This window comes from Diorhabda sublineata, chromosome 5 (genome assembly GCF_026230105.1).
Source record: "Diorhabda sublineata isolate icDioSubl1.1 chromosome 5, icDioSubl1.1, whole genome shotgun sequence".
Lineage (NCBI taxonomy): Eukaryota > Metazoa > Arthropoda > Insecta > Coleoptera > Chrysomelidae > Diorhabda > Diorhabda sublineata.
Genome location: NC_079478.1, coordinates 6,355,202 through 6,370,917, shown reverse-complemented (window position 1 = coordinate 6,370,917; position 15,716 = coordinate 6,355,202). Strand labels below are relative to the sequence as shown.

At 31.6% G+C, this 15,716-nt stretch overlaps 1 protein-coding gene across 1 annotated transcript in view; it reads left to right on the top strand.

Moving 5' to 3' along the window:
• The window catches only part of LOC130444031 (protein tincar), a 153,231-nt gene that overhangs the window by 83,395 nt on the left and 54,120 nt on the right, over positions 1–15,716 (top strand). The window contains exons 5-6 of the mRNA XM_056778998.1: positions 10,784–11,041; positions 13,093–13,283. Coding sequence (XP_056634976.1) covers positions 10,784–11,041; positions 13,093–13,283 — 449 coding nt within the window. The remainder of the gene's footprint in view (positions 1–10,783; positions 11,042–13,092; positions 13,284–15,716) is intronic.

Genomic DNA, 15,716 nt, shown 5'->3' with positions numbered 1-15,716 from the left:
GATTTCTATAAATGGAGCACTGAAGATAACCAGCCCTGTGACTGTTTCAACGCTGGAAATAGTGACCAAAATCAACGAGTGAGGTTGATTGCCGAGGCTGTAAACGCCGATAACGAAACGGTTAGAAAAATTTTACACGAGTAATTACACATGACCAAAGTCTGTGCGAAATTGGTGCCAAAAAATCTGACTCCGGACCAAAAGCTCTTGCGTCAACGTCTATTTAGATTTCCTTGAAGGGATAGAATAGTTAGAAGAAAATCTGCTTTGAAAGAGACTCGATTTGAGTCGATGGAAGCGGTAAAGCAAAAAACGGCAGAGCTCCTAAGGACCCTCACCAAAGAAGACTTCCAGCACTGCTTCGATCAATGGAAAAAACGTATGGAAAGATGTGTGGCAAGGAAAGGGGAGCATTCGAATGTAGAATAATTTTTATAATAAAGTGATTTTTCGTATCAGTCTCCTTATTTAATAGCCAGACCTCGTAAAGGGTGGCCACGGCAACAATGAGGCTTACAGGCCTATGTTTCAAATAAAAAAAGAATCTATATCATCTATAGTAGAATATATAAAATTAATTTTCTTTATGTTATTATATATAAAATTAGCAATAACATAAGAATAGAAAGGTATATAATCTTGATGTTCAGCATATTTTGAACCTCAATCCATAACACCCACAACATATTCAAGAAAGAAATAAACATAATTCTATAATCCTTAAGAAACAAAACAGAAAAAGAATCAAAAGAAAAAACATTTTTCTTCACCATATGTACAAGACAACCTAATCCAACAACTGTCATAAGTCATAAAGGACATACATTATTCAAAATATTTCACTAAACTAAAATCTAAAACACCCAAAAAGAAAGAAAAAATATTATATATCAAGTACCTTATAATGATTGTGACGCTGTTTGTATAAGGCAAACATCACGGTGTTTAGAAAATAGACTAAAAGGTCATCAATACGATGAAAAAAAATAAAACTGCATTAACAAACCACGAAATATTAAAAAAACATTATTCAATTATAAAGAGTTGAAAATTATTAAAACGAAATAAAATACACGGAAAGCAAAATTTTTAGAAATAGTTCATATACATAAAAACGAGAAAGATATAAATGATAAGAAAGTCCTAAATAATTTAAGTAAAATGTATATTTTTATTTTTGTATTTCAATTCAACAGGATGGCAACATATTTTTAGAATTTAAAAACTAAGAAAAAAATGAACTTTTCTTGTTAAAACAGATTTCTATTTTGAATTTATTTTCATTTTGATATTCTTGATGTATCTATTGATTTATGTAACATGTAAATTGTCAGTGTTAAATGATATTTTGATTAAAAATGAAAGTAGAAATATTATGTATAATAATATGGAATATTATATGCTTTAATATAGATAGACCTTAAATTTAGATACTTTATCAACAAAACTACATTTTTTATTACGTAGCCCTTAATGAAAATAATCAGTAACGTTAACCTACAAAATATATTTATGAATGAAGTGATTTCTCATCTGCAAATACATTTAACAACAACTTTAAATATTTCTGTGGTGTCTTATTCACACAATGCACAATGTTTCACTAATAGAACAAATTATCTTGGGTTCTATCTATATCATCCTTCTCTCGATCCATGTCTATTCTCTTATTCTTTCGGAAAACTACCTCTATTATGTCGTCTCAAAACAGTTTTATGATTTCATGAGGCTCTGTGATTGAAGCTTTATTTCAATCTAAGACTCTGGGAAGCACCTGTTGACTTTTGAATTTTTAACCATCCCAGTAATGTCTTGCTTTGTTTGAAATTAAAAACGAGTTTGAGTGGGAATATATTGTAGCGCTCCTGATGAAATTTTTTATTAGAATCACATCGTTTCCCACAGGAGATTTCAAATTAGCTACGAAAATATTTGAGATTTAAGATTTTCTAATTATTTTCATCGTTGTTGGAATGTTGGACATAGGATTGATAGTCATCCCATTTTTAACCTCAAACATGACATTTAAATAGTTTAGGAATTGTTTAGTGCAGAGAAATTTTGACCATGACGATTCTTACCAACTCATAAAATATTAGCATATGATGCAGAAAACTATGAACATTTACCTGATTTTTGTACTTTTTATTATTGTTGTATTCTTATAATGAAAATGTGAGTTTAAGTAATCAGTGTCTATAACACGAATATAGGAATACTGAACATACCTTCTAATAAGAACAATTTATAAGCCTACAACTGCTAAACGAATTTACATAAAAAGTCTGATAGAACTGCGGACCAAAAGTGATTTATCGTGGGCAACTTTCACTATTTGTGTATCAATAATCTGGCTAACAGTTTCTACAAGTCAATATTTCTGTTCAGTATTTCTCGATCCGCTTTCAATGTCCACTGATTTCCCCCAGAATCCGTCTCCAGAAGTATTCTTGTTTCTGTCTTGTTTGGCTTGGTTTCTCCAGGACGTCTTCGTTAGACTTATTATTACTTCATAAATCCCGACCTTTGGTTTTCTTTGTTTGTGTTTATTCTGATTGAATTGTTAAAGAGTTAAAGTGCTGCTATTTTAGAGGCTTCATAAATCTTGTTCTGGAACCTCGGGTTCGACATATCTTCATTCTGACACTTCTACACCCATATATTCGAACTCTACTACTCATTCGATAATTTTGTCATTGATATCACCATATTGAGTGAAAGTCCTACTTATTAAACGTTTTTAAGGGCCTCACGGGTATGAGGATATTGAAACTGAGTGAATCTAGATGATCTCATTGTTTGATTTCATTCCTACCTGTATTGGTTTGGTGATTTAACGACGTGAATGTTTTCAATTATTTCAATTATATGATGAGACGCGTGTCTTCAATAAAGAGAATGTATAATGACCTTAAGTTTGATACAACAGTATTTCTATGTCCAGCTTATCTTTGGTAGTGTATGTGTGTAGGTTTTTAACTACTTCATCCACAACTTTTCCATATTTACTGTTAGATTTATTGAGTTTTTTAATAAATTAGCTGCATAAGTAGTTGAGATAATTGAAAAACTGATTTTGATAGAAGTACTTCCTTTTCAAATTTTCTCTACATGTGATCCAAGCACCAAAAAACAGTTTATTGAAGATACAGAACGATTTTTGTGATCTGTGACAAGTTTATGATCAACAAATGCTTAAAAAAATTACAGACATTGTTTAAAATACTTTATAACTTAGTAATTAGAGTACAGTACACTGTGTGTAATGTATATGATAACAATTTGAGAAAATAGTCAGAAAGTTGAAAAATGTTTCAATTTGCCATCAGATCAGTTAGTTCAAAGGAAGTGATTTTCAATCATATCAAGTCAAAATGTGAAAGAAGTTTGAATACTTAGAGTCATGGATAAGTCCTAAAGTTCACTGCTCTTCTGCAACAATTTGGAAATGTTAGTGATCAGCAAGGTGAGCGTTTCCATCGAAACATTAAAGTGATAAAAAAGGTTGCTAGAACGATTAACATTATCGAGAAACACGCCAAAAAATGAGCTGCACAAGGAATTTTAATGAAACAAGAAATATAGTTCAAAACTCACCTGTAAAGTGAAACATACTGTACTTCGATTCGGTTCATAAAAACCTATAAAGAGATTTGCTGTTGAGAATTTTTAAAAATATCTTTTTCTATTGGTCCGTGTTTTTATCGACATAGCTCTTAAGCAAAGTTAGTCTTTAGTGATATAAAAATCAACAGAATAACAACATTAATAAAGTTATATGTTGAGTGAATTACAGACTGAGAATATTAAATTAAAATAAGACGTGGTTTCTCTACGTGAAAAGAGTTATTCAAATTCTGGTTGGCATTCGCCGGGAATGTCTTATCTGCAGAAATTTAGTGTTCTTATTCTAGCGAGCAATGCCAACGACAGGTTTATTGAATATATGATATGACGTGACAAGTAGATGTATTTTGAAATAAAGAAAAATGTTATTTCAGGAGATATTGATGAGATTGGCCTGTCTTTAAAAGCTTTTTAAGGGGTAGTTTTTTTTATTTTCGATAAAATACGGGAAAAGTTTCCCTAAACATTGGATAAAATAGATTCAATACCCCAAAAATTGTTTCAAAGGGGTAGTCGAAACTAGGAAATTTGCTTGAATATGCTTTTCTTTTTATATCCGATTTAAGAGTACTTGTATATTATACATCTGCATATGCTCTTCATTGATTTAAAGCAAGCGATGGATAAACAGGTAAACAGTTTATCTTAAGTTGTGCGTCACACAGTGTAATGGGTGTAGTGGTAGTGTGTTCAGTATGAATATCACCAACGGTTCCCAAAATTCCAACTTAGCAATGAAATATATCAGAAGCTTTTAATGTAGATACCATTATGAGGAAATTTCCTAACAATACCACAGGAATGTTTAAGTTAGAAGTAAGACTGAGACAACATGGACAATACATAAATGAGTACAAATATAGAGGGTGTCCCATGACGAATTAAAACTATCTGTATATGGGAAAATACTTATAGTAAAATCATGAATATTTTTACATTCAGGTTTTCGGATACGGTCTTTTTAACTAAAATATTTGATGATGAGATGGTCAACTTCTGGTTCTACCGGAAGTCGAATATAACTTTGTTATTTTAAATAGAACAACCTGTATATTAATATATTTTTGATATCTACGTAAAATTTTAGTATACTTTTTTATGAAAACTTTTTAGAAAAATGCATACTTTTTGAGTTATTAATTTTTTTGTAAAAAATTTGACCGTTGCAGACCCGTATAAATTATTTTTTTACGAGGATACCCTTAAGATAAAGAAAATGGTTTCTGTTCGGTTGTTTTTGGCAAGGTCAGATGTATTTGAATCTATGCTGAAAAATTTTACATTTTTTACAGGGTATTCAAAGTTTAACTTCATAAATATGAAATTTCTTAATGCTTTTAAATAGAACCACTCGGTTTTTCCAATTTTAATGCATTCAGAGGTGAAAAATAATGCAAATTCATGTATACTTTCTTATACCTTACCGCTATCCAGATATTAAATGTTTTCTGTAAATTTTTAGAGATGCAAGTGTGGTCTAAATTTATTTTGACCTGTTGATACAAGCACTAGTAAATAAAAAAGTATTTTTCTTTATCTTCTCAAGGTCTGTAAAAAAAGTCAAATCAAATTGTATTTACTTATCCTATTCCAACTTTTAGTCGTTTCCGAGATATTTGAGGTTTTAAATTATTATTGTATTTTTAACAAGTTTTAATTTTTTATGTATACTTTTAGTAGTCTTTGTAATAAATGAGTCAATTGTTTATACTCAAATTTGCTTTCAATACATGGTTACAAAGTTGTTACAAGAACATGGGCTTTATTTGCTGCAAGATATCCAGATAGACCACGTATGCGAGTTTGGTCGTGGTCTATCTGCGCGTATACTAAAATTTCACGTAGATTTCAAAAATGTCTTAATATACAGAGTATTACATTTAAAATAACAAAGTAACAGTCGATTTGCGGTAGAACCGAAAGTCGATCATCTTCGAAAATATTGTAGGTGAAAAGATCGTATCCGAAAACCCGAACATAGAAATTTTCATGATTTTACCATAAGTATTTTGCCATATACAGATAGTTTTAACTCGTCGTGGGACACCCTGTATAGTAATGGAAGGTAATTCTCAAAGATAATCAGGCAACTTTTGAACAAAACTGTACAGTGGAAAAGAAAACTGCTTTTGAAGAGGTAGTCCAATTCGAATATTTAGGAGTAACAAGGACCAATGAAGGAATTCATTCATTCATTCAAAATTTCACCAAGATCAACGGAATCTTGAATTTATAAAATAGTTGTACGTCCAACAGTGCTCTGCTGCTCCCAACTAGGGATATTATTGAAAGAGGCTACAAATAAATTGAAAGTGAAGGAGGGAGGATAAATATTGAGAGAAAGGGATCTAAAGAAAAAGAACAAATGAAGAAATAATGATTGTTTACGACTAACCACCAATCTTTCAGGGCACAACGAGTTAGTTGGATGAAATACGTCCCCAGAATGAATAATAATAGAATACCAAAATGGTTATTTACATTATTTAAGTCCGAGAACTGATTTAGTACGGTACGAGATAGATGTTTATGGACGAGGCGACGAAGGAGCCGAGTCAAGAATATCTAATCGTGTACCGTGTAATAAATATACAAAATTATATTAAAATATGAAATGCCATATTTGACAATTTTACTGAAAAATAGCTCCTTCGATTGTTTCCTTTAAATTTAAAAAATAAAAATTAACAGAAGTTACTAAGGTAACATTGTAAGCAAAGGCAAACATATTAAATTTTTGGAAAGACAAAAAATAGTTTTAGACGACGCCATCTAAAAGTTTTTCGTTCTGTATTCATTTACATGCCGCAAGTTGCGTTTTGAGTGTTCCATGAAGTGAAAGTGACAGTTCTGTACTGCAAAACACTTTCAGGACGCTCTGGAGTAGACAACTCTTAACTTTTGTTGACAGTTTCACTTCGATGATTTTGCATAACCTTAAATTTGTAATTTTCTGAAATTATTTGTTTTATCGGAAGTTTTGTCTAAATTAATGAATAACAATGAATGATGATGAAAAAGAAAAAATCAGCGATGAAGAGTTACTCGAATCCACGCCACCTAATCTCACAGAAGAAAGCAATGCGGCCGTTCTTAATTTGTTGCCGGATAAATCTCTTGCAAAGTACGAAAAACAGTACGAGCTCTGTATGAGCGGGTATAACCAGAAAAAAGGCGAAGAACCCAACTGAAAACGTAGTGCTCGCATAAAGTTCTACTTTATGGTCTACATTTTCGATGATTAAAGGTACTCTCGCAATAAAACAAGATGTTCACATCAACAAATATCCAAAATTCATTAATTACCTGAAGAAACAAAACAAAGGGGACACTGCAAAAAAATCAAAAACTTTAATCAGAGAAAATATAATAGGATTCTTGTTACATTTTTATGCATCGTCTAAAAAATATTGTATGCCGCGGCTGAAATACTACTTTGCTGGACTCGTCTGTTGCTCGCAATTCTCAGATTCGTCCAACAAAGTAGCACTTTCAATCCTTGGCATACAAATAACTATTTCCGAAAGAATGACTGATAATTCAAATAAAAGAGAAAATTAAGGAAGCAGTAGGGCAAATTAAAAAGTGATGATGAAAATGATACAGTAAAGTGCCATTTTCCGGATCCAAATTAGTACTGTAAAGTCGTGTTTACAGTACAGTATGAAAAAAAGTTATTAACAGCAGGCCAAGGAGAAGAAAAGTAAGACTGAAGATAAAACGGATAGAAGAGGCGCAGAACAGGATCAGATGGAGATATTTTGTAAAGAAGATCAAGCCAACACTATGATGAAAACTCTGAAACCATAGGCCTACGTAGCATGCTTACACTGTTATCTGTAAATCTTATATTTAGAATTAAATCCGATAGGTAACTTCAAATGCACTGTAAATATTTTTTGCATATAATTCATCTAAAATACTATAAAAAGTCACCTAATTTTGTAATAGAGAAACCAGCGCGTTCATCAAAATTTTAAATGTTTTATCAATACTAATGATTATTAATCTAGTTCACCTAGTAATCGTGAGTTATACTTTGAAGTAGGATTAAATATGAATATATTTGGTGATAATGACATGAGTGACTGATTTTTATTTACCTTGTACCTGTTTTTTGGAATAAATCCCCTGTAAAAAGAGATGTAGAATCAAGACGATTTATTTAATGGATAAAAAGGTTTGAAAAGTAAAAAGAAATTTATAATACAGTCGAACTCCAATAATTCGAACTGCAAGGGACCGTAGCAAATGTTCGAATTATCGAGGTGTTCGAATTATCGGAGTTGTGCACATTTACATACATATATGTATGCATTTCGCATCTTTCCATTTTATAAATAAATAAATAAATAGATATGTTATGGGTATATAACATGTTTATTTATTTATTTAAAATAATAATTTGTATACGTTTGAAGAATTTTTGGTCCTAAAAAGGACCGATTATTTATCTTAAAATAAAAAAAAAATACATATATTTATTTTTTTGTAAAGAAATCAGCTATGCTAGATTGCTTCATGCTGACGATTTTTTCCTTTGAAGCAAATCGAGTGATTCGACAAAATATCGTCGTCTTACCTAGAATCTGAAGATTCGAATTTTTCAATTTTTTTCAACACTAACAGTTCGAATTTTTCAATACATATGTACATACATAATTTATACAAGAAAAATTCGAATTTTTCAATTATTCGAACATCAAAAATTCGAACTTTTCAATTATTTAAACGCCAAAAATTCGAATTTTTCGGTAATTTTAACACAGAAAATGCGAATTTTTTTGATAATTCGAACTTCAAAAGTTCGAATTATCGAGGTTTTTTTACATGTGTTAGTATAGGAATGTCAAGGGACCGACGCAAAAGTTCGAATTAACGAGGAATTCGAATTATCGGTGTTCGAATTATCGGAGTTCGACTGTACTTGCAATGATCTCGGATTTTGACGAATGAGCTACAGAGCACACACCAATTTTTGAAAAACTTTCTTATGGTATAAAGATATGGATTAAATGTAAAATTTTTGTTTGAATTTAAAAGAACTATAAATTCAATGAAATTTTTTTGTCTAAAACTCACTGTTTTCCCAAATTCAAAGTAAAATTATTAAGTAGTTCAATAGTAAGCGAGGGGTTACTTATAATGTAAATTAAAAAAATCGCATGTCTTGGACTATACGAGAAGTGTTACTGTAAATTCTCGAGGGGTGATTTAGAACAGTACATATTTCTTTAATATGAATATATTATGGTAAATATAAATATTTCATTATGAAATATGAAAAAAATATCTTATTATCTTATAAAACAAATGATAAATGTACTAATCTTCTTATTCTTTTATACCCCTTATTCGTAGTGGTCCGGCTAAAAATATGATTTACTTCCTTCCCCGATAAAATTAACCGAAGTGGAAGTAATGTACTGCTATGATTAGATTAGTTTCCTATAAACCTCATTTTGGCACGCCAAAAGCATAAACTTTTATAAATTACGTATCAAAGTAAAAAATATCTCTTAAATCGGATATTTTCAGCTTCCAATGTAATATTGAAGTTCTACTGACAAAAAAACAAACATAAAAATAGTGAAGGTAACTCCAATAGCAAACTAATATCGGATATTAACTTTTCAATATGTTCGAATGGGGTACCTACTTAGTTTACAGAAGTTCTTTGCCCGATTTAGACGAATGGAAATTCTTTATTTCAATCTCAAGTTGCTAACACAAAAAAATTTTTCATTTAATGGTTGAATCTAAATTACTTTGGTTTAATGAGAAAATACAATTCATATTCCGATATTTGAAGCATCGTTTTGTATAAAAAAAATCACGTTAGCGCGAATGATGAATTTTTACATATACGCCATATTTTTTGCCCATATATCCACAGTTTTGAACTGAACAGTCAGATATATTTTTGTAAATAAAGAAATACCATCGACGACAAATAATTTTGTAATAATATTCAGATGTGATTATACTTGAAAGTTTGCTAAATACTTTAGATGAAGACGTAAAGATATATTGAGGATACCCAATAATAACCGGAAGAGCATTAACAAGCTTTTGTAGAGCACATCCGTGAGACGTAAGATGGCGCAACTCATTACTAGTTCAGCCACCTATGATCTTGTTTCGTTGTTTTTTTCTTGGAATCAAGTTCATGTTGAAAACGTGTAGTTGTCAAACTTTGTTTTCTACCCAAAAAATGCTATTGAAACTGTTCTAATGTTGAAAACAAAAGTTACAATATGGAAAGATCTCGAGTCTACAAATGGTTTGTACAGTTTAAAAATAGAGACATGACAAACCTCACTAAGAACCCTATCAACTCTCTCCATCGATGAAAATTCGAGATCTTGTGCTCACTGACCATCGACTGACAACTGAAATCAAACATCAGTGAGTTGTAGGTTATCTTAGAGCTCTGTTTAGAGTTTTGATACAAAGTTCTTTCCATCAGACGCTCAATGAAACTGAAACATGTCGTACTTTGAAGTAATAGCTTGAAACCAATCCATTTTTTATGGTGTTTAGACGTGGTTATTACCTACAATAAAAGCAATAGTTTTTGGCTACCATAGCATTGAAAAGATCAATAAAAATCAATTTCTATAGATGAGTACAAAAAATACACACTATGGAGATTAATTTAAAGGTGGAAACTGTCGTTTTATATCCAATTTGAATTTTCTTTTGAATAAGATGAAATATAATATATTATCTATAGAATAAAAATAAGTTGCCGGTCTTTTATTTCAATTCAATCTTAAGCCAGATTACCAGGTCCAGAGTTTCATAGCTGTTGGAGATTATGAAATATACTTTTTTCCTCTTTATCTATCAATCATCTATTTCTCCCCATTCCATCCCATTTTCTTCTATAATTTTTATCTGATACTTCAGATATGAGAAACAAGGATAATGATTCAATCAAAATACAAAGCAATAAAAGAATATTTCGAATTATTCACGCAACAGTATTATTTGAAGAAGCTAGTTTCGAGCAAAATAAAAACAAATTTTCTATTTTAATATTCGAACATATTATTAAACATTTTAGATTTTAAGAATAAAATTTGATCCAACAAAAGCATCACGTTTACTGACTGGGAATTTCTGAGAATATAATTGATTCTTTATTTTTCAGATAAAGTATGGCATACAGATTTAGACTTTATCGTAACGCATCGGGAACGCGTTTTTCTAAATTTCAAAACGTCGAATTCAACCATTTTGTTCACAACACCTTCTATTCAAAAAGGAGTAGCACTACCGACAACAGTAGCTACAAAACCAAGTGCCATGCCTTTTGTTAGTGCGCCAGTCGTAACCCACACGGTTATCAAAACTTTGAAGGATATTATTGGCCATGAGAATCATACAATGCTAGAGAACAAGGATTTAGGTGAGTGTAAAAATTATTTTTCCAGCTTGTCCTCAAATCTTCCAGTCATTTAGATTGTCAGATGAATTTTCACACGAAAAAAGATGAAGTGGAAAAACAATACAAGAAAATATATTCCTTTGTAGTAACTTCGTTTATTTTGTTATTTTCTAGTAGACTTGACTTTTTTATTCATGAAAAATGTAATATTTCATTCTGTTAATTTAGAAGTTTATAACGATAAAATAGTAATTTAAAATTCTTCATGTTTCATATTTCACTAGACCAATACATTGCGTTTAACCTTCCCTGTTCGATTTCTTTTTTAAAATTCAGAGTAACTGTGATCTGCCTAATAGGTGATAAGCATTTCATATGAATGGATGGAGGGCTTGTGGAGAATTACTCCAGCAAGTAACCTCTTTCAAATCTTAATCTAGAGTTATCTTTGTTCATCATTCATATCAGATGGCAGCAGGCGTTTCAACATTCGCACTTTACTTGGATGCGCTGACACTCTTTCACTATATTTAACACTAAAACGTTTTATGGTTTCTTTGATGGATTCCAGGAGGATCTCATGGTGAATTACCCCGTTAGGGACATAATCTTGCACGCAGCACTTTGTTTTAAAAACTTTAAGAGATGGTGGTATTGGTGTTATTGACGGTACCTCATAGTTTGTTATCTATGGACATTTATTTTAGTTTGATGTCTACTTCTCACACTTTGTAAACAATTTTCTTGAATACCAACTTCACATTTTGACTTAAATTAATCGCAAAAAAAGATTTGTTGTGTGCGAATTAGTTCAGTGTTTTTATACGATGTTCTTCATATTTTTCAGATTAAGTTCGATCCAGTTTGAAATTTCTGAGAGTTCCAATCGAATATAATATTGTATCAATACATTTTTTAATCCAGAATCATTGAAACTCAATTAAATCGGCTCTAAGTTTCAACTTTCGCTGTATTGTTAACTTCAAACAAAATCCTGCTTTATTAAAATTTAATGAAGTGGGAACTCAACTCGGAACAAATATTAAACCTTGTAGCTTTGAATACACGAAATTAAAAATAAAGATAAAAACATTATTTACCACTGTATTTCGTACTTCAGTTCAAACTCTAATTAAAAAAGTATATATTCATGAGGTACTGTTAATAAATAGAAAGGAAAGAAGTTATTCAAGAAGACTCTCATGAAGAAGCATATTTGAATTTTATGACTGATGTAATTTCTATTCTCAATTTTCTTGGGATACAAAAGAGAATGACTTGATATTTATATAACCACGTAATTGAATATTAGATTGTGTTGAATGGAAAATTGATAATTACATTATTGATTTATTTCTGATTATATACAATGTTTAGAAACGTAATAATTGGAATTATAGGCAATAGCTCAAGATTTAATATCGATACAAGTCAATTTTAGTGAACAAAAATATGGCTTATCGCATTGTGACTAACTTTTATCACAAGCAATAGTACTTTTGTCATATATGTATGTGGTACCTTGAAAAAATATAAAGCTTAGACCACATCGAAAGGAGAGTAGCGAAAAATCTATTAGGATTAACTATTTTCTAACCACTTTTCTGAAAATGCGAATTCAGTTTTTCAAAAATCGATTTTATTTCATGCATTCCTATTCTTTATAAATCACTTTCTGTTTCTTTTTTCTTGTTTTTCATTTGATTTTAATAGTTTTGTATCGAGTATCAAATAGACATGAATAATTGAAAAAAAGACATTGAATAACGCTGTTTCTCGTATTGGAAATTGAGAGTAGAAAGAGGACGATTAAATTTTTTGAGTAACGAAGGGGGTGGAAAAAGTTGAGCATAAGCAAATTTCAAGGTGTATAAATGGTTGTGAGGATTAGTTATGAGAGAAAGACGTGAAGATTTTGCCTACTTAACGAGTTCGATTCCCAAATAGGATTGTGATCCGAAGACTTGCTCTTACTCCGATGGAATTCAATTGGTCAATATCAAAAGCTTTGGACTCATACTATTTATTTTTATATGAGTTTTAAATCCAACTGTTATTTTATTTTGTTTCAGAAACTGGATTCATGAGTTCTATTAACATCGAATACACTAACTTAGCTCTGGCATTGGTAGTCTACTCCATTAGATATCCAGCACTTTTTTGGGCTACAAACAAGTGTTTGGGTTTAATATTTTCCTTCCAATTGCTCATAAATGGATTACATATCTTGTTGTCATTCGCTGGTATGTCTGTACTATATAAGGTAAGTTGTTAAATTGGATTTTATCTTTGTTTCGTTATACTTACACCACTATCCACACTCAATTTATATTCTATTCTGATCTAATCAAAGAAAATAGTTTAGTAAATTACCCCTTCAAATAAATGAAGCTGATTGATATTCCGCAATATTGCTCAGGATTTTTTGAAAAAGGTCCTTACCCTCGAGTCGCCACTGCCACATAAATACGCGCCCAGTTCCGTACTGGCTTTTATTGCGTTGTTTTGACAGATGAAAAGTAATTTCGATGATTTGTGTATGGTTTACCGTATAATGTTTGAATTTATTTCTGGGCATGATGTGGATTGTTTTTTTATAAAGAAAATGTAGTTTCTTCTAATAGTATCGACTAAGAAAACAAACTGGAAGAGCAACTGCGAGACGATGGCTTATCGCCTAAGCAAATAACGATATTTAAACAGCGAAATTACAGTCTGAAATACTTCCTCAATAAAACAATAATCAGTTCAATTCAGCCCCTGATTGACCAATACCTGATCCAGAAAGTTGCCTTCTTTTGCGAATTTCTTTTATAATCTTCTTAGTGTCCTAGAAGCATGTTATTACTCTCCGATGTACCTGTTAGTACGTTATAGGGAAAACCAACATATCTATCGATTATTGTCTTACCTCTCGCAATTGGCGACCATAAGACTAACGCCGATAACTGGTGACCCCGACGTAAAGGACGCGAGAACAGTAAAAATTTTTTTGTGGGCGTAAAGTATATATGTACAAGAAACTAGACGTTCAGGATCTTCTCGCCCCGCTGTCCTGAGGAAGACTTTTGATCTCGCCTGTGGTAGGTAGAGAGATGCTTTCTCCTGAAACGTTCCACCAGATATATCGGAGAAGATTGAGGCTACTATGACAGTAAGAAGGTTATGAAAAGAAGACAGCTTGGAATTCCCTGGGTCAGGCATTGGTCAGTCAGGGGTCGTTGTTTTATTGAGGAAGTTGTTCGGGGAATTCGGTCGAAGGGTGAAAAATGTCGTGAATAAAAGTGTATCTGTATTATATGCAATTGAAAAATGTATTCAGCTCAATCTTGAGAGGAACTATAATAAAATCCAAACTCGTTTGGGATTGCATAGAAAAATTGAATGAGCTAGGCAAGAAAAATAAAATTACCCTACAATGGATTCCGGGACATACCGAGTAAAGCGGAGACAGACAAGCTCTTCATGAGACGCTAACCCTTCTGTGGTATCAGCTATAGAACAATAGAAAAAAGCAGTGGATAGATAGGAGCAAAACCAATTATTGGTACAACTTATAGGGGCTAAGATAGGCAAAGACTCTTCTGGGAAACTATAACTAGAGTAGATCTGCTGAGTGTATGAACCTAAGTGAGAACAATCTACGAATACTATCAGGAGTTCTATAGGGGCACTGTCGCCTCAACAAACACCTAAAGATGTTAGACCTAGCAGATAATGCGGCGTGCAGATTTTGTTACACACGACACCTCTATCCACATTCTGTCGAAGTGTGAAAGAATAAGGAACTCCAGAGCAGTACACCTGGAAGCACTTGAAATAGAAGACGAAGATCTCGGGCAATTAAAGCCATCCCACATTCAAGACTTTTTGAAAGGAGTGGGATTTATGGATCAACTGTAACACTGGGTTCTCCAGTATCGCAGCAAGACTCAATAGATCCTTTGGGTCGCAATGTATACAAGACATCAAATCCATACATACATACATATATCTGCATTATATATTTTTCAATCCGACGACACATGGCGTTATCGTTAAATTTTTTTGTTGGAGACTACCAATCAAAAACACCATGTTGTCCAACTATTATAATTAGAACGGAAACCATTTACTGATCCACTCGTTTTGTAGTTAAGAACTAAAAAATATTAAGCTTCTTCTATTGATTAAATTTTGCTTGTGAAAACCATTAACCAAAATAACACTGGAAATTCACATTCTTTTTAGAAAAAATTAGATTAAACTGACCGACACTGTGATAATTTCTTTACGCTTTAAATATATATACCAAAAGTAATCGCTTTTGTATTCGACGCTCTCTTTTCAAAGGGACTCTTGTCGAAATTGATGAAAGGGAATGGTTGGGTGATAAGTAAATAGTGTCGATGTACAAAGTCAATATGTCAGGTTTCACAGTAAGCGGAGAAAAGGAATTGTAACTCGATATGTGGTATTGTTAGATAAAACTTGCTTACACTAAAAACTCCACGACTCCTGTTACATTTTTTGAAACTGTGAAGTATAACTGACAGATTTTCAGTAGTTATAATATTTTCGTAATATGGATTTATGACAATTGCACAATTTGAAATAACTGCACAGGAACATATTTGCATTGTACTATCTATTATTGAAGTACACAATATTATCATACCGTGCATTAATTTTCGCCCTAGATGTGTAAATACTTAAC